Source organism: Phacochoerus africanus, chromosome 12 (genome assembly GCF_016906955.1).
Source record: "Phacochoerus africanus isolate WHEZ1 chromosome 12, ROS_Pafr_v1, whole genome shotgun sequence".
Lineage (NCBI taxonomy): Eukaryota > Metazoa > Chordata > Mammalia > Artiodactyla > Suidae > Phacochoerus > Phacochoerus africanus.
This window is the reverse complement of record NC_062555.1, coordinates 12,424,834-12,442,743: the sequence shown is the minus strand read 5'-3', so window position 1 is coordinate 12,442,743 and position 17,910 is coordinate 12,424,834. Positions and strand designations below refer to the sequence as shown.

Here is a 17,910-nt window from a genome sequence, read left to right as displayed (position 1 = left end):
TTCTCACCCCAGGACTTTCTCGTTTTGTAATGTATGCCTGTGGATCTTTATGTACAGTTGCCTTTAGTGAGAACAAATTTTCTCAAGAGTTAGAAAGCAATAAAATACATTTAACACTAAATCTTTACTGAGCATAGCTTAATCTTTCGCTGATGCAGAAAGCACTTTATAATTTTATAGCTCCACAGCGTCATTATTGTGAATGCCAGTTATTATATTGGCTAAGAGCACAAGTGCTATGGAGTCAAATGTATGTGCTAAGAGAATCTTGGATTGGGAAAAGTGAATGTGTGTTTACCCACAAACATCTCTTTCTTTCAAATTATATGTGATTTTTTTTCCACTCCCATTTTCTCCTGCCCTCCCTCCCAGGTTGTGCCCCCACTCCCAACTAGCCTTGTCTCCTTTTTCTGAATATATACATCACTCTCAGTTTCCTTAACAAAAATACAATTTCAGGCTTTCTCTATGTGAAAACCATGACAAAGTGATTTTATAGCCAGTTCTGAAAGTGACTAAACTTGACAACAATTGTATTTTATGACAACCTCTGCTTTCATGTCCCCGGCCTACTTTTATATCAGCATTTTTTTTTTCTTACTCCAACTATGAACACTTTCAGATCTCTGCATTGGCTGAAAACAAATCCCTTTACCAGGAATACAGTTTAATTTTTGCTTGAGTCCCCAGAGCTATAACACCTTAACTCTGTAATATTCAATTTCTCACTCACCAAGAACCAAAGGCTGTTTTGGTTTTTTTGGTTTTGTTTTGTTTTGTTTTGTTTTTGGTGGTTTGTGTTCCTAGGGGTTGGGGAAGAATTAGTATTATGGAACTAAACCAGATTAAGGGGGAATGTGAATTAGATTTGGTAACAGATGGTGCTGTGGAAATTAAAGGTTCTTTGCGAATGGAAACGACAGCAGCCTGCTTCTGTTCTCTCGGTCTCTCCGTTCGTGCACTTGATAGACGGGTATAAATCACAACAATCCTGTCTTGACAGCCAATTTCGAGAATTTGATCTGGTTAAAGACATGGCTTTCCTGCTCCACTCCCCGAACCCTGCTTCTATTTTATTTTTACACAGCACCTTGTCAGTTAGGAAAGCAGCCTCACCTGCCTCCCCTTAATGAAATTTTTCTTAATTACAGTTTTAGCTCTTTAGTGTTAATTACTTTTCCATTCAGCCTGAATTTTTGTGATATCTCCAAGGGATTTTTCCTTCTTCTTCTTCTTTTTTTTCTCACCCTTTTTACTCATGCATATGCTTTTGTTGTTTCTAAAGATGCTTTTCACTGTCAGAAGTTGCCGTTGGAGCACTCTTTGAGAATCCTTATGACCAAAATCATGATTTTGAAAGAGAAAGGCTTTCAGGGGATGTAGTCGAGTTACCAAATCAGAACAATGTTTAAAGGTATTGGAAGCAGTCACCAAAATAGCAGTTGTTTCAGCAAAACTGCACAAAAAGGTGAGTGACAGTACTTTTTTTTTTTTTTTTCTTGGCTGATAAGGGCTGCAAAAATGTCTGCTCCATTAGCCAAGGGCAACCCCACCCAGTAAAACCATGTGACAACAGTGGGGCCAAACCAGTTTGCATCTGTGTTGACCTTGTGATGATCTAGGAAATTTGAATTCAAGTGTAGAGGATCTAAATGAGAGACTAGAAATGTTGAACCCACTGGGCAGACTCTACAGCCAGGCCCTCAGGCCTGACCAGCTCAGGAGACAAGAGCGGAAAGTCGCCTCTTAAAAACCCACGTGGCATGTGGCTTACAACATATCCAGGACAAGAAAATAGAAAGGGGGGGGGGGTTAAAAAAAAAATCACTCCAGAAATGAAGAGAAGATTCTTTGAGCGAACAACTAACAGTTGGTAGAAATGAAGCTTCCTACTGGCAGTCAAATCAAATGTAGTAACAACTCCACGGCTCCCTGCTGCTTGCTGACAGCGTGGTGTCACACACTGGGACAAACATTCACTTAAACACTGATTGCCGCGAATTGCCCTTTCCGCCAGCGCCTCCCACCAAAAAACGGAAGGAGCAAAAAGAACTATTTCTGGGGGAAAAGCAAGTGCGGCTCCCTAGATCCCCCGGAATTGTCCCTGCCCTGGTTTGTCCTTTTGCAGCCCACAGTCAAGAGACATTCAGTTGAGTGTGGTTTTTCAAGAGCAGCCAAGGGCCCGGAAGTTGGGGGGGGTGGGCCGCCAAGGGACCGGAAGTTGGGAAGGTGGACCACCAAGGGACCGGAAGTTGGGGGGTGGGCCGCCAAGGGACCGGAAGTTGGGGAAGCGTGCTTTAATGCAGTGGCTCTTGCTCTCAGCTCTCGTCTGAGGCACAGGCCAGTGTGGGCTTTATTTGAGTAAAATAGAGTTTAAAAAAACAAAACAAAGCTGGCAGCAGTTACTTTAGAAACATGTGAAGCGTTTGAGAAGCGAGGAAGAGGACCAGAGGGTCTGTCGTGACCTGTCTTGGGTCACAGCATCGGATCCCACCTGAGCTGGAACCATTGGGCTCCTCCCTCCAGCGCTAAGACAGGGGTTTCCTGCCAAAGGAGAAGAGAAGACAGACAAGGTGTGGGAACCGTGGTATCGCGCTTTTTTTCAGTTTTTCAGAATTGCGAATAAGATTAAGACATTGTTCTTTGCGTGTTCATCTTTGGACTTTGGAATGACAAACCACGAGCGAGTCCTGCCGATCTGAACTCGCGGCCCCTCGGTGCTCCCACTGGCTTCGCTGGGTGGTGTCTTACTGCTGAATAATCCCTTTTATAAAACCCATTCTGCTGCGGAACAAATCCTTAGTCATTTCCGTGCCTTGAATTAAATATATGTTAAATATATGTTATTATTTCTTGCCTGCAAATACTGGCTTGGGTGTTTTAGCTTCACCTTTTCTCGGGCAGCTAGTTCAGTGAATGTTTTTTTTTTTTTTGAAGGCGACAGGGGAAGGTATTTCAGGATTGCTAATTAGCTGATTCCGCTCCTCCACCCCACCCCCCACTCCCCTAATTCAGCTGAACAACACCTGATACCCCCAGAAGAGAATGGTAACCTCTGCTATGGTAGACCGTGCAGACCAGCTGCCTTTGCATCCAGATGTTAACTACTGCAGACGAAGCTGTTAAAAGTCTAGAGTTTAACTGCTGTCCAACCGGGAAAGATGCAGTTTATCATCTGAGGCGGTCCTTGTGAATCTCCCTCCAACACAGGGGGTCTCAAGTTCGCTCCGTGCAACCTTTCCTTCCACACTGATTCCTCCTCAGGGCAGCTAGGTTTTCTGACCACTGTCACTCACCCTGCATCCCAGGAGGTTGCGGAGTTCCCACTCCAAGGGAACCAGCCTGTCTTTATGGAGGCAGCAGGTTTGTTGGTCGTTGTGATTGCTTTCGCCAAACATTTTCTTAATGAGTAAAGAGTGGCATCAGTATAGTGATCTCCACATATCCTTCCATGGGCTCCTGATAGCGTTCCTCTTTCCTGCTCCAGGGTAGCAAGGAGAACAGGAAGAGAGGACTCAGGCCTGAGCTTTCATTGACCCGGATTTGATTTGTGAACTCCGTCACCGGAGTGTGTGGGTAAAGCATCTATATTCGATTGTAATTTGGAAAGATCAGCGCATAGACTTTGGATGAGTTGCACGTCTGTTTATTTTCCTCTAGCGATGCCATGAGAAGGTCTTCATTTAGCTGTTAGTGCCCCCCTGTTGTGTTGGCTTTTTCTCTTCCGTGTGCTCCTTGACGGCTTGAAAACAGAACTATCTGAACGCAAGCAAACTTTATTGACCCATATTTCTGTGTGAAAGTCCAGAGATTTGTAGAAGGAGGAGACGATTTCTTTCCTCTTGAAAGCTTACTGCAGAGGAGGTCTGCTCATGGGGTAGTAAATCTCTAAGACCGAATAAATGTTACATTCAGCATATATCGGAGGTTTCATTTTGATGATTTATCTTAGGTAGTTTCTTACCCCATACAAATCTTCCTTTCTGGCAGTGGTCCCCACCGAGCCCAGGGCTGTTTCACTCTCCCCTTCCCCAGGGCATAGTGATCTGGTCAACATTTGGGCTTTGCCTGCATCAAGAGGTCAGGTACATGATTCTAAAGCCCTTTTGGTCCCAGGAGAGTCACTTGTGTAAAGAAAGAAATCTTCTTAAGGATTGGAGAGAAAATGCTGGTTTTGCATCTGTTGTGCATCTAAGTTTCTGACTGGGCATTTCTTCTCCAGGCATCCAGGGGTGTCCTGGAGTTGGGCAGTAGTGAGAATATAGTTAATTAAACTGCATTAGGGCAGATATACACACTTGTTAAAACACTTAATTTGCCTCAATAATATTGATTACACGGCAGAAGTTTGTTTAAACTAAATGGTATTTTTCCCCCTACTGTTACAGTGCTTGAATGCAATCTGTATAACAGCTAATAGCCATCATCAGTTAAATATCATGTTAGTTATAAAGTAATGTCATAAGAATTGATTTGGACTTGGCAGTGGAGGAGCGCTCTCCCTTCACAGCCGACGTAGATGATTAGCCTGAGTTTTCAGCAGAATCCTGGTTCCTATAAACTGTGTATATTTTATAGACTTATAGCTGCTCTATATTACATGAGTGCCCATTCTATTAAAGAAAAGCTGGGACAGTTAATTATGCAAAACATCATGTATGCAATTACCCAGCATTATTATGCATGTAACAGTTTTATTGATTTGCCAGTAGCTCACTTACTGTGTTTGGCGCTATAAACCAGGGATGCGCACCCCCAGATTGAAATAGGTCCAAGAAAACAAGCTAAGGATAAATTACACTACTGAGCCCCCCTGCATCAGATCGAATCCTTAAATACAGAAAGTGTCAACAACCATAACGAGCAACACCTTGTGGTGTCACAGGGCCGTTTCTCTTCCCATTAATAAAGTTTATCAACCAGGAAGCATCAGAAATCACCTGGCAATACTCTGAAGCAATTGCAGTCTCGTACATCTTAAAGAGTCTGGATAACTTAATGGAGTGATCGGCGGGTCTTTTGGCTAGAATGGCACAGTGAGGTGGGCATGGGGTGGCCTTGCAGGCCCTTTGTAACACACACGTGCTTAGAACAGCCCCAGTCTTAATAGTGCGTTTAGTCTTTGTTGAAAATGAATATAACCCATTTCCTTCCTTTGCTTTAGGTTTCCCAGCAACAGTGGAGGCATAAGGGTCTATAGGTCTGTCCGTGCGTCGGATCAGATGGTCGTCCATCCTGGTTTGCCTGGGACTGAGGGGGAACAGGACGTAGGATTTGGGTGATCACATCAAGAGAATCAACCAACCACATTTCAGAGCAAAACTGAAGTAAAAAAAGGTCCTTGAACCCTGGAGCCCTAAAAGCAGATAGGGTTTCAGACAGGTCCCTCCTCGTCATGGTTTTGTCACAGGTATGAAGTTATATTCCTGGAGTGCTTACTGGTGGGAAATGAGTGACATGCCTCCCGCTAAATTTCTTTGCTTGGTGTATGTAGCACTCAGCCTTTTCTAGAATTGGGAAAGCTTTCAGCTGAGAGAGAGGTTGTTTTATTTTATTGTATCATTTTAAGGAGCTGGCCCCTTGTCCCCACACAACAGAGCATCTCTTGGCAGCACCAGCTTTGTGGGGAGCTGTCTGCTCACCCTTGCTCTTGGTGGAATAAGTTAAAAGGAGTCTCTTAGACTAAATGCACAAGGTATTGGTTCCAAGAATCAAGAAGCGAGCGGCATTGCTAAATCCTTGTGATCCATGTGCAGACATCTGTTCCGTTAGATGGACCTCAACATTTCTTAAAGAAAGACCTAAACTTATCTGTAAGTGTGTGTGCACATGTGCAAATGTGCTTTAGTCTTTCTGAGCACCTGGGTCGGGATTTACACTGCCTTCTTTTCGGGTAATGATCTCCCTCCCTTAGGTTAACCAGGCAGACCTGAAGATATTTCTTATTAAAAGAAAAAATCCTTTCTCTTCCTTCCTCAACTAAGCCAGTGTACCTTAATGCAATGATGATATGTTAGAGCCAGCAGTTGTCAAAGCAGCGTATTACTGTGATGCCATAATGACACCCTGTCTCTGTAAAGTAGTCATGTTTTCTCAAATCACACGTTGCACCGTTGATTTCTGACATGACACTTGGTGCGGTTGCTTTCTCGGCGGCATCACCATTCTCTGACAATAGCAGCTGGTGCCCATTTTGTTACTAAGTGATTCACATTTTGCCACTTTACAAGAGCGCAATTAGTTGAAGCAGGAAGAAGAAGAAGAAGAAAAAAAAAAAAACCTCATTGTAAAGTGGCATGCGTGCTTGAAGTTGTAACTCAGACTGCCAGAGGGATGCTGGGGTCAGGGGCTTTGAAGCCTGGGCCTCGGGGAGCTGCAGCCTTCATCTTGGAGGTTTTCTTCCAAAAGCAGTTGTACAAGAAAACCGGAAACCTATAGGCTAGTAAGAGCGTCTTCTCATTCTTTGAAAGAAAAATACTTACATATTCAGTCTGGTGATTTCTGAAGGTATAAAACCAGCCAGTCCTTATCGATTCGTTCCCATGTTGAATAGGTCAGTGATTGGTGATGAGACGACAACTTTCCTTTCCAACCCTGAAGTTGTATGATTTAGTAGGAGAACTGCGGTCTCTCTCTCTCTCTCTCTCTCTCTCTCTCTCTCTCTCTCTCTCTCTCTCTCTCTCCCTCTCCCCCCTTTCCTTTCTCCTCTTTCTCTCTTTGTATTTGCAAACTTGCAGGTTTGCTGGCTTCATTCTTGCTATATAAAAATTGGGGATATAAATTGGTAAGGTGTTTGGAATGTGTAAGGATGATGGATACCTCTTCGGGCCCTTAAGGAGGACAAGGAAGAAGATAAAACAGTGAGCTGTTTGTTGAGTTGTCTTTTCTTTAGCCTATTAAGGTGTCTCCCACTGAAATAGGTATAATACAAGTTTCAAAAAACTCTTGCCTTAGTGTAGCAATCAGGCCATGAAAGAGCCGTGCCTGGGCTCCATTTTTTAGGAGGGAGATAAAGTAGCGAATGAATTCGAGTTTGGTATAAAATTCAAAGGGTGAAACAGAGCTGCTTGTTAAGAACCTATATTTTGGTGAAAGGGTTAGTAATGTACAGTCACATATAGGCCCATGGGATCGAGGCTTAAGATCCTGCTGGGGAACGTAGATGATCCTGGACCTCTCTGCATTGCCCCAAAACTCAGAGCCATCCTTTCACCTGGATCTAGATAGCATCTCTGAAAACGGTTGAGCTTGATGATTATAATATCAATTGAATATTAACTTACAGATTATCTTATTTCCCTACAGCAGCAGCTTTAATTCATTCTTATTTTTTTCTCTCTCGCTTTCTCCCGACACATGCACACATAGACACAGTTAATTTGAAAAATTACATTTTCAAATAATCCAGCAACCAAGAAGCTTTATGTATCTCATCATTGGTATCTAACACCAAAGATAAGTTTTACTTTAGCTGACCCTTAGGCAAGGCTGAACAAGTTTCTATGTTGAAGCATAACCATCAGAATATAAATACACTATAAATAATACACATACTATATATGACACATGCAATATAGAGAGTGTATACTATGTATATAATATAGTGTACATAGAACATATCACTATATATACTGGTGTACATGTAATATATTGTATATATATACTATATATGAAATATGTAGACTATATAGAGTATATGCTATATAGTATACATATATAGAGAGTATATATATGTACTATAAAATATACATAAAGTATGTGTAGAATATATATGGACTATAGAAAATGCTGTACTCAAACTGTTGAAAATGCTTTCTAAAGCGCTAAAATATCCCTGGTTTTAGGAATGCTGTCACATGCCTCAAATTTAGTTTCCTCTGCAGAAACTAACATGTTATTCTCGACATGGTTATTTCTCCCTCTAGTTTATTCTCAGAGTGTTCACCCAGAGGAGGTTTTTGGAGAGTTGCTTGTCTTTCTCTCTTGTGCCTCTCATCATTGCTCTTAAAATAATACAATAAAAGCCACTCTCCGAAGGCTTTAAAATAAATATTTCCCACCTTTTTTCCAACACATGTTATTTCTGTTCATCATTCTTCACTAAATTTAGATTTTTATTAATCCAACGTGACCGAAGATTTCTGCCTTAACAGCACAGTGTGGAATTGGGCTTATTCTCTTTGGCTCCAGATAAAGCCATCATCTTGAAAACGGCTCTTTCTGACAAAAAGGTGTTCTTTTGAAATAAAGTCTTATTCACTACATTCCTCTTAGAGTTAATGTGAATTTTAGTGCCTCTAATTTTAGATTGAAGCGAAGTCTAGAATAAAACCCACCAGCTGACAATTGAATTTATAGATAGTTGTGAATATTTCAGGCTTGAATAATAGAGCTGTAGAATTTCAGAGACAGAGAGGCAGAGAATTAAGACCTGCTGTAGTTTTAGGGTATAATGCAATGGTGTCTAGGAAGTGTTCTGTGTAATGAGCTAAGTAGTAATTAGGAGACAACTGTGTTCTTTCAGATTCTGTTTCGGCATCACTCCACACCCTGGGGAGAGAGACTCAAAGGGGCAGCCCTGTAGCCAGTGGGGTGGCCCCTGCAGCCACTTTTCCACTCCTGGGTGAGCGTGAATGTCATAGAGTCCCTGTGTGTGTCATGCCTATTCCTCCTGGTGTGACTATTACCAAAAAAAAAAAAAAAAAAAAATCGGTGAACACCTTAAAAAACCCCTCTGCTGGCGTCAAGACTTTTCTGCGCTGGACTTTGGATTCAGTCCTGAGTTCAGATCTCCCATTTCCAAGCTGTATGACTTTAAGGAAATTGTCTGATGTCTCCAACTCTGTTTCCTAAAGAGTGGTAAATAAATACCCTCCCTCACAAGATTATCTTGGCAGTTAAATGAGGTAATACTTGTCAAGGGCTCAGGTCATTGCCTGGCATAGGTACTAAGTACTTGATAAACGGCAACTCTATTAGTATTTCCGCTGCGCCAAAGATATTCATTAAGGAAGGCATTCGAGTCCTGGAAGAAACAGCACAAACCCAGCAGCTCAGGTTCATGCATAGTTACAGCGGCCAGACTCCTGTAGAGGAGAGAGGGCCACCGTCCAGAGGCGTGCCTGACCAGTTGAACTTCTTGAACTTTCTTGCTTCCATCCAGAATACTGCCACATTAGGGCCTGCGATTTTGGAGGAACAGCTGGCTGGAGGCACCAGTTTTTCAGAGACCTTTATAACATGCATCTGACACGTAAATATTTTGGTGACATTGCAAAATAACCCTTTCCTAAGTAGGAGGGTGATTCCTGGGCTTGTTTCTCAGTCAAGAGTCCTGCAGATTTTTGGAGTTTCCTTGTGGCATGATGGGTTAAGGATCCAGCATCACTGCAGTGGCTCAGGTCACTGCTGTGGCTCGGGTTCAGCCCCTGGCCCAGGACCTTCCCTATGCCATGGGTGTGGCAAAACAAAACAAAACAAAACAAAACTGTTCTGTAGGTTTTAGAAAACCATGAGAGAAAGCCTGAGGGAAGGCAAATTGGGCTAAAATGGACCATGGACCGAATAAGCAAAGTGAGAGAGAGAAAGGCCTCCTGGGTTTTGCAATCCAGCAGCTGAAAGCAACTCTCCCTGGGAAAGAAAAAACTAATTCAGAAGTGATGCTTCGTGGGCAGATGGCTAAAGAGTTAATTGTCATGGCTGTGAGAAATTCAGTGCCAGAGAGGGGCGAGGGGAGCAAGCGTGTTTTAGTACCCTAATAACTTCTAACTGTAGTCTCAGATCATAATGTATGTGCGAGCAGTCCAGTAATTATAAGGTAATAAGGGAAGTGGTGGGGTAAGTGCTCTAAATTAAAAGGAATTCGCAGGGCTGCCGTAAGTCAGGGCCGACCCGCTTTCTTTCAAACGTTGACTTGAGGAAAAGTGCTTCGCCCGGAGTGCAAGCCGGGAGACAAGGAGAGCGATCTATTAATTACAACGCTCATTAACAGTGACGGGGACAAGGCAGCAGATGCAAGAGGGAGCGGACGCCTGGTTCAAGCGGGCCAAGGCGATGCTTTTTCTTTCGCTAAGTTCTTGAGGAAAGGACAACACGTGTGGGTGGGCGAAAGCAAGCAGATATTTTTGTGGATGTCGCCTTCCTGTGTGCTCTCTGCAGCCCTGAGATTGCTTTTGCTCGAGAAAGCAGCACAGAACTTCCAGTGTGAAATCTATTGGGTAGGAAGGAGGCAAATTCTTGCTCTCGGTGCTCTGCTCTGCTCTTGCAACCGCCTTTTTGGAACCACCCAGTGAATACTCCCTGATGGAAATTTCGTATTTTTCTTCGTTTTAAAGTCACAGAACAGTGGGGGGGAGAGGGGCTGGGAGGAGCGCCTGAAATTTGCGCAATGATAAAATAGCATTAGATTTATAGGGAGATAATTGCATCTCTTTGGTGCTTCTGGGGTTACTCCCCCAAATTCTTGTGAATGACCATGACCCTGTGGGGTTCCCATAAATCAACTTTCCACTGGGAAGCAATTATCTAAGTCTCTTTCTCAACTGTCACCTCTTCTCTCTATAGTGGGCTCTCAGAATGTCTTAGAGACTTGGCTAAAAGGGGTTTTGCACTAGGGCTAACCGGAAGGAAAATAGGACCAATTATATCTTTTCATCTAATTACCTCTTGAGAAATGGAGTCACTTATGAGTCCGACAGAGAAAGAGAGGTGGCAGTCTTTTTCTTCTAGATAAGAGAGAGAGTTTGTCAGCTTAAATGCTTCGTATTTCCTTTTAAGAGGTATGATGTTCAAAGACCAAAGGCAGGGAAGAAAAAGACATCATCACAAATCTCATTTGTTTCAGGACAAAATTTGATATATCCTTCCTTTGCTGAATATAAAATATCCAAATTATGGATGCACAGGTGTCTCGAAGGTTAAGATGGCTTTCACTGATTCACTTCTTCCACATGGGCAAAACACACACCTGCACACACACACACGAACACATGTTTGTATTTATTAATTGATGCTAGAGATCATTTCACTGTTTTGTGGGCTCTAGGAAATAATCCTTAAGTATTGGCTAGAATTTTATCCTCAATGTCTTTCTATATCGCTAAAGGTCTAGGCAACAGAGCAATTGAAAATAAAGAAGCAAAACGAGTGAGGATATATTCCCTGTGTGTCTTAGATCAATAAACGACTCCAGTTATGCTTACGGGAGCGTGCTGACAAGCAGTAATTACAGAGCTGAGGCCTCATCTGTTTGGTCTTGAAAAGTTTGATTCCACTCCTAATAAAAATGATTGCAACATCAGAAAATGGAAGAGAAGAGTGAAAATACACGTCATCTGAGCAATGATACGGACTTTGCAAATCCCTCCTCTTCTGGGGATAAATTTAGATATTTAAATGGATAAATCTAGAGAGTTGATTTAGATATTGATAGTGGTTCTCCAAGAGAAAGGCAAAATAAAAGGAACTCAACCCTTTAGGGCTTTTGTGTGTGGCCCTGTCACGCCTTATGCTGATTACTGTCTGGTAGAGGGAGAGATATTGACTCAAGAATGAATGATCTCAGTCCCTAGCCCTTGGGTAGTAGCATCTCTAAGAGCCAGGTCGTTAACATCTGGGTTCTTCACTTTCTTTTCTCCTTTCAGCCTTGCCTTTCACTGCCTGTTTCCACGTTCTCTTGGTCTCCACCTCTTTTGGTCTCTGCGTCTGACCCTCTTTCTCTCTCTCTCTCTCTCTCTGTTTGTATCTCCCGTCAACCTCAGGCTTCTCTGCAGAATGTCCAACAAAGACCGACACATTGACTCCAGCTGTTCGTCCTTCATCAAGACGGAACCCTCCAGCCCGGCCTCCCTGACGGACAGCGTGAACCACCACAGCCCAGGTGGCTCTTCAGACGCCAGTGGGAGCTACAGTTCAACCATGAATGGCCATCAGAACGGACTTGACTCGCCACCTCTCTACCCTTCTGCTCCTATCCTCGGGGGCAGTGGGCCTGTCAGGAAACTGTATGATGACTGCTCCAGCACCATTGTGGAAGACCCCCAGACCAAGTGCGAATACATGCTCAACTCGATGCCCAAGAGACTGTGTTTAGTGTGCGGCGACATTGCGTCTGGGTACCACTATGGGGTAGCATCCTGTGAAGCCTGCAAGGCGTTCTTCAAGAGGACGATTCAAGGTGAGTTACCGACCCCCTCCTCCAGCATCTCGGGATGGTTGATTGGTGGGTTGGTTTTCCTCCTTCTTATCCTTGTTAGTCAAGTCTTGCTTTCCCGATTCTATCTTGAGTGCAAAAGAGATATAGATTAAAATTGATAGTGGAGGATTTGTAGGATAAACTCCACTCCACCCTATAAGCCCCCTATCAATTCCACTTTTACTTTCAAGCTCTAATGATAGAATGATGTAAGCTTTGGGCGGAGTTTAAAAGAGCACAGCTGCTCTTAATGCAATAGGAGTCTGAATAGCATTTGAACCTATAAACATTGGATGACTAGTGCTTTTACCTTTTCTGTTCTTATAGCTAAAGTAGTAAACATTTTAGATCTATGGCTTTCAAACTGGGGTATGCATCAAAACCACCTAGAAGTCCTGTAAAAATCCAGATCACTGGCCCACACTCCCAAAGCTTCGGACTCATTAGATCTGTTTTGAGTAGGGTCTGAAAACATATTTCTTTTGTATTTTCTTTCTTTTTTTTTTTTTTTTTTTGCTTTTTAGGGCCACACCCACGGCATAAGGAAGTTCCCAGGCTAGGGGTCGAATCAGAACCGCAGTTGCTGGCCTACACCACAGCTCACGGCAACACCAGATCCTTAACCCACTGAACAAGGCCAGGGATCGAATCTGTATCCTCATGGATCCTAGTTGGGTTTGTTAACCGCTGAGCCGCGAAGGGAACTCCTGAAAACTTTTATTTCTGACAAATTCCTAGATGCTGCTGCTGCTGATCCAGAGACTACACTTTGAGAATCATCTACACTTTGACAAATTTAATTTTCTGCAACCTTCCTTCTTTTCCTGTGGTTGGATAGATTTTCCCTACCTTTTTAATGAGTTTGAATTTTAAAATGCTTCCAAATTACACCAAGTTATAAAATAGGACTCCAGGAGTTCCCTGGTGGTGCAGTGGGTTAAGGACCTGGTGTTGTCACTGCTGTGGCTTGGGTTACTGCTATGGCATGGGTTTGATCTCTGGCCCAGGAATTTCTGCATGCTGCGAGCGTGGCCAAAAGAAAAAAAAAAAATACACCCTAGCATATATAAGACATACCCAAACCTTTATAGATATTATTTTCCACAAAAAAATGGGGGACCCTTTGAACTAGGAATCCACAAATACAAAACAAGCTAGTTTTCCAAGCTGTCAGTGTAGGCCCTTCTTCTTCATTTATTTAGATCCTTTGTGATGTGCATTTGAAGAGAATAGAGGAAAGAAAGGGTCATTGTTTCTTGAGGCCCCTCAGCACACTGGTGATTCCCTTTGCTCCGTGGTCGACAAGACGTATCTTCTTAACAACCAGTTACGGAGACAAGCGTGTCTTCCCACTTATCAGTGGTTCTCAACCTTGGAGCTCCCTGGAGTCACGTGGAGACTTAAACAAAAATACTGAAGCCAGGGCTCATTTCCCCAAGTGCAGAATTAACTGGCCTTGGGTGGAGCCAGGGCAAGCAGGGATTTTTGAGAGCTTCCTAGTTGATGCTCCCTGTAAGGCCCAGGTTAAGAACCACTGCACTGCACTTTGATCTGTGACAGAGCTTCTCAGGGTGCGGGCGCTGGGCCAGCAATACGAGCCTGCCCTGGAAACGTGTGAGAAATGCAGATCCCCAGGCCGCCTCCCAGAGGACCTCAATCAGGATCCCTGGGGGGGGCCCCCTGTGCTTTGGCTGCGGCCTGCGGGTGACTCTGATGCATCCCGGTTGGAGAACCACAGCTCTAGGACCGTGTTGCTGCCGGTTAACCACCGACACCCCTCCACTGTCATCTCGTGGTCCCTTGTTGGACGTAACTGACATGAGTTTAATAACTTCGCGACATGCTTACTGGTTTTTAAAGTGCCAAGGAGATGTGTGTGCTAAACCCTAATCCTTCTAAATATTTTTTACAAAAGATGACTCTAAAACCCTTTATGGGCACAGAGAGTTTTCTTCTACCCTTTGAAGAATGGGCGGGAGGGCAGGTCTCCTCACCCAGTTACTCTGAAGGTGGTCCTGACTGTGCTTAGCAGGAAGAGGTCGCTCCATCTTCCACTTGCTTTTTGTGGTCTGTTGCATAAGAGCATCCTTGATGTGTGGCTGATGAATACACACTTAAAGAGTTAAAGTGCGTGGTTTTTCAAGATCTCATAACTCTTACATAATAGAGTGGATATTTAAACATTTTCACAGCCTTTCACAGTTTTCACTGAAGAATACAAGCCAAGTTAGAATGGAATATTTTTGAGTTAGCTAAATATTTTAGTCACTGTATCTTCCTGTTTAATGGATCATCATGGCCATATTTTATTAGCATTTTCTTACAAAAATCCTTCATCCACTGGATCTTCATTTTCTTTATTCTCATCTGTTAACGGAAGGCGTTAATACCTACCTCAAGGAATGCTTATGGATAAAAAGAAATACAAAATGACATGTAAAGTAAGTAAAAACCATGTTGGGTCATACGTGAAGCTTCTTTTCACTTTGGGGCCTTCGAAAATATCTCTTCGACCTGTTTACTAGATTGCAAACCTTGGAAATGAAAACACACTTCATATCTTTGGGTTCTTATCAGCCAGTGTCCAACAGTATTAGAATACAGTGCTACAGGAGTTCCCATTGTGGCTCAGTGGTTGATGAATCAGACTGGGAACCATGAGGTTGCAGGTTCAATCCCTGGCCTCACTCAGGGGATTAGGGATCTGGCGTTGCTGTGAGCTGTGGTGTAGGCCACAGATGCAGCTGGGATCCTGCGTTGCTGTGGCTCTGGCATAGGTTGGCGGCTACAGCTCCGATTCGACCCCTAGCCTGGGAACCTCCATAGGCCATGGGTGTGGCCCTAAAAAGACAAAAAAAAAAAAAAAGAAAAGAAAAGAAAGAAAAATACAGTGCTACAGAGTGTGTGAAATTTAAACTTAGTAATTTGATTGTGTTAAATTTGCACAGCTCAGGGGTCCAACAACACAAAGATAAGGGAGTGTTTGGGGATAAATTCGCAAATACCGAGTACACTGATAGAAGCCAGAGGTTCTCAATATGACAATCACTTCCATGTACTCAACAAATATTGACTAAGAACCTACTGTGTGCCTGGCAGCAGGCCGGCTGGAGTTTCAGCTTAGCATTTTATGAAAGCTCGGTTCCCAGAGGTTTGTGGATTGCGGTGAAGTCCTCCTACAAAAGTCTCCTGCCTTGAGGGAACACCAGATTTGGGGGAGGTGGGGGAGATTAAATTCCTTGGCCCTTGGTGTGTTTTCTAAAGATAGAATAACTATGTGAAAACATTTCTTGACAATTGTTTGTTGAATCCTATGCTATAGCTATGCAGTGGTTACTTACCGAGCAATCACTGGACTAGAACAATCGGAATTCTCTGCCCGATTCTTCCTTAGGATGCTGAAATGCCACCAGAAGCTTAACAGAGCGAATCACAGGGTGATTCTTGGCATTGATGTAGAGTGCTCAGTTTTACTCCATATTGGAGAGAGCAACTTTCAAGGATGTTGAGCAGGAGACAGAGATGTCACTGTCCAGATTAGCACTCTGGGCTTGCCCGCCTGGCTGTGTGGGTAGCTGGCAGCTGGGCAGCACTCAGGACGGCTACCCTGCTAGCTTCATCAGCAGGCATCACCCCGTGGTGCTTACTTAGCCCCAAAAAGGCAGTGAGGCAAATAAAGGGATTAAATTGTGAAAGTATAATGTAATAATTAGGGTGGCGATTGTGAGGGAGACTGGAACAGCCCCTTCCTTTCTGTGGCCAAACGGTGATGGCGATTCAACTCCGAAGATGCTGAAAGTGGCCGAGTCTACTGTGTCGTCATAGATGCTTGTGCGGATGCTGAGGAGACCAGGGAATTCATTCTCACGCCTTGAGGGGGCCTTGCAGCCCAGCTGTCCTGGACAGGTAGAAGTCTCTCCCTTCCCCCCCGGAGAGCTCTCTGGAGAATGAGAAAGGATGATGCCACACCCCTTAAGACTTGTTTCAGTCTTTCTACGTCTCACCACCCCTTACGGTCAAGATATTATAAAGTGTGGCTTCCGGGTTTGGTCTCATCGACTTGAAGAAGGGGAGCTCGAAGCCATAGCCGCAGGGAATATTGCTTCTTTAGAATTTTCGTTTCTTGCAATATTTTCAAGACTGGTTATCCAATATGTAATACATTTTTAACATTGGACAAATACTTCTTAAATTTAGAGCCAAAAGAACATATATCCAGAGCACATCTTAAAAGTAATGAGAATTGTTCTTTTCAAAGCTGAATGTGGTATTCTGGTTGGGAAAGGCAATTAATCATAGATTTCAGTGAAAGTCAACCAGAAAGTCTTATTTATTGACTGTTTCCACGTTATCATCGGAAAACTATTGAATTAGGTCAGAGCTTAGGTAAAAGTCAAAGTTTTGGAAGGTGTTTGTTTGTTTCTTTTTCCTTTTTCTTTATTTTATTTTGTTTATTTATTTATTTATTTATTTGGCTGACCAACAGCTTTTCAGAGGATTTTGACAGTTCTGTCATCCCAAAGGGTTACATTGGCCGTAATGATTTCATTGTCATTTTCTAGGCTTCTTAATTTGTGTGTGTGAAATAGTTATTCTGACTTTTTTTTTTTCTAATTCTGGTTTTGGCCTCAATTCAGAAACGAGTGGAAATATTTGTGGTTTTATTTTTGTACCTTCTCATTAAGAATTTCCCCTGGACTCTTGTTAAGGAGGTAAGAGGAGGAAAATATCCTTATACCCTCCCCCTCAGAGTCAATGTGTATTTCATTATTTAATTCACAAAACACCCCTGAAGCTTTTATTTCTATATAAGAATATGGATGGAGTTCCCGTCGTGGCGCAGTGGTTAACGAATCCGACTAGGAACCATGAGGTTGCGGGTTCGATCCCTGGCCTTGCTCAGTGGGTTAATGATCCCACGTTGCCGTGAGCTGTGGTGTAGGTTGCAGATGCGGTTCAGATCCCGCGGTGCTGTGGCTCTGGCGTAGACCAGCAACAACAGGTCCGATTGGATCCCTAGCCCGGGAACCTCCATATGCTGCAGGTGTGACCCTAGAAAAGACAGAAAGACAAAAAAGAAAAAGAATATGGAAAATAAGTTAAGTATATGTGTGTGTTTATATATATATATATACACAGAGAGAGTCAACATAACCATTTTAACTGCTTCTGCTTCTGCTAAAGATAAGACATTCCCCCTCCCCCTTTTGAAAAGAGGAAATTATATATATATTTGTTTATGTATATATATTTGTTTGTTTGTCCTTTTGCCTTTTCTAGGGCCGCTGCCTCGGCATGTGGAGGTTCCTAGGCTAGGGATCTAATCAGAGCAGTAGCCACCGGCCTACGCCAGAGCCACCGGCCTACGCCAGAGCCACGGCAACGAGGGATCCAAGCCGCGTCTGCAACCAACACCACAGCTCATGGCAACACCAGATCCTTAACCCACTGAGCAAGGCCAGGGATTGAACCGGCAACCTCATGGTTCCTAGTCGGATTCGATAATCATTGCGCCATGACGGGAACTCCAGTTATATATTTTAAGAGTAGTGTTTTTTTTAAGATATTCATTCTAGCCTGGTTTGGGATTCATATAAAACCAGGTCCACGTCTCAGCCACTTCCCTGCTGAGAGGCCATCCTTCTCTGTGCCTCCCGTTCCCGGGGGGCAAGGCTGAAGTGAGAGAATGTCAGTGTCGTAGTGAGGGCTCCACAAAT

The 17,910-nt window shown here is 43.4% G+C and overlaps 1 protein-coding gene across 3 annotated transcripts in view; it reads left to right on the top strand.

Moving 5' to 3' along the window:
- The window catches only part of ESRRG (estrogen related receptor gamma), a 657,829-nt gene that overhangs the window by 458,483 nt on the left and 181,436 nt on the right, over positions 1-17,910 (top strand). For all 3 annotated transcript variants that reach the window (XM_047754864.1, XM_047754865.1, XM_047754867.1), the window contains one exon: positions 11,760-12,175. In XM_047754864.1, the coding sequence (XP_047610820.1) occupies positions 11,760-12,175 (416 nt within the window). The remainder of the gene's footprint in view (positions 1-11,759; positions 12,176-17,910) is intronic.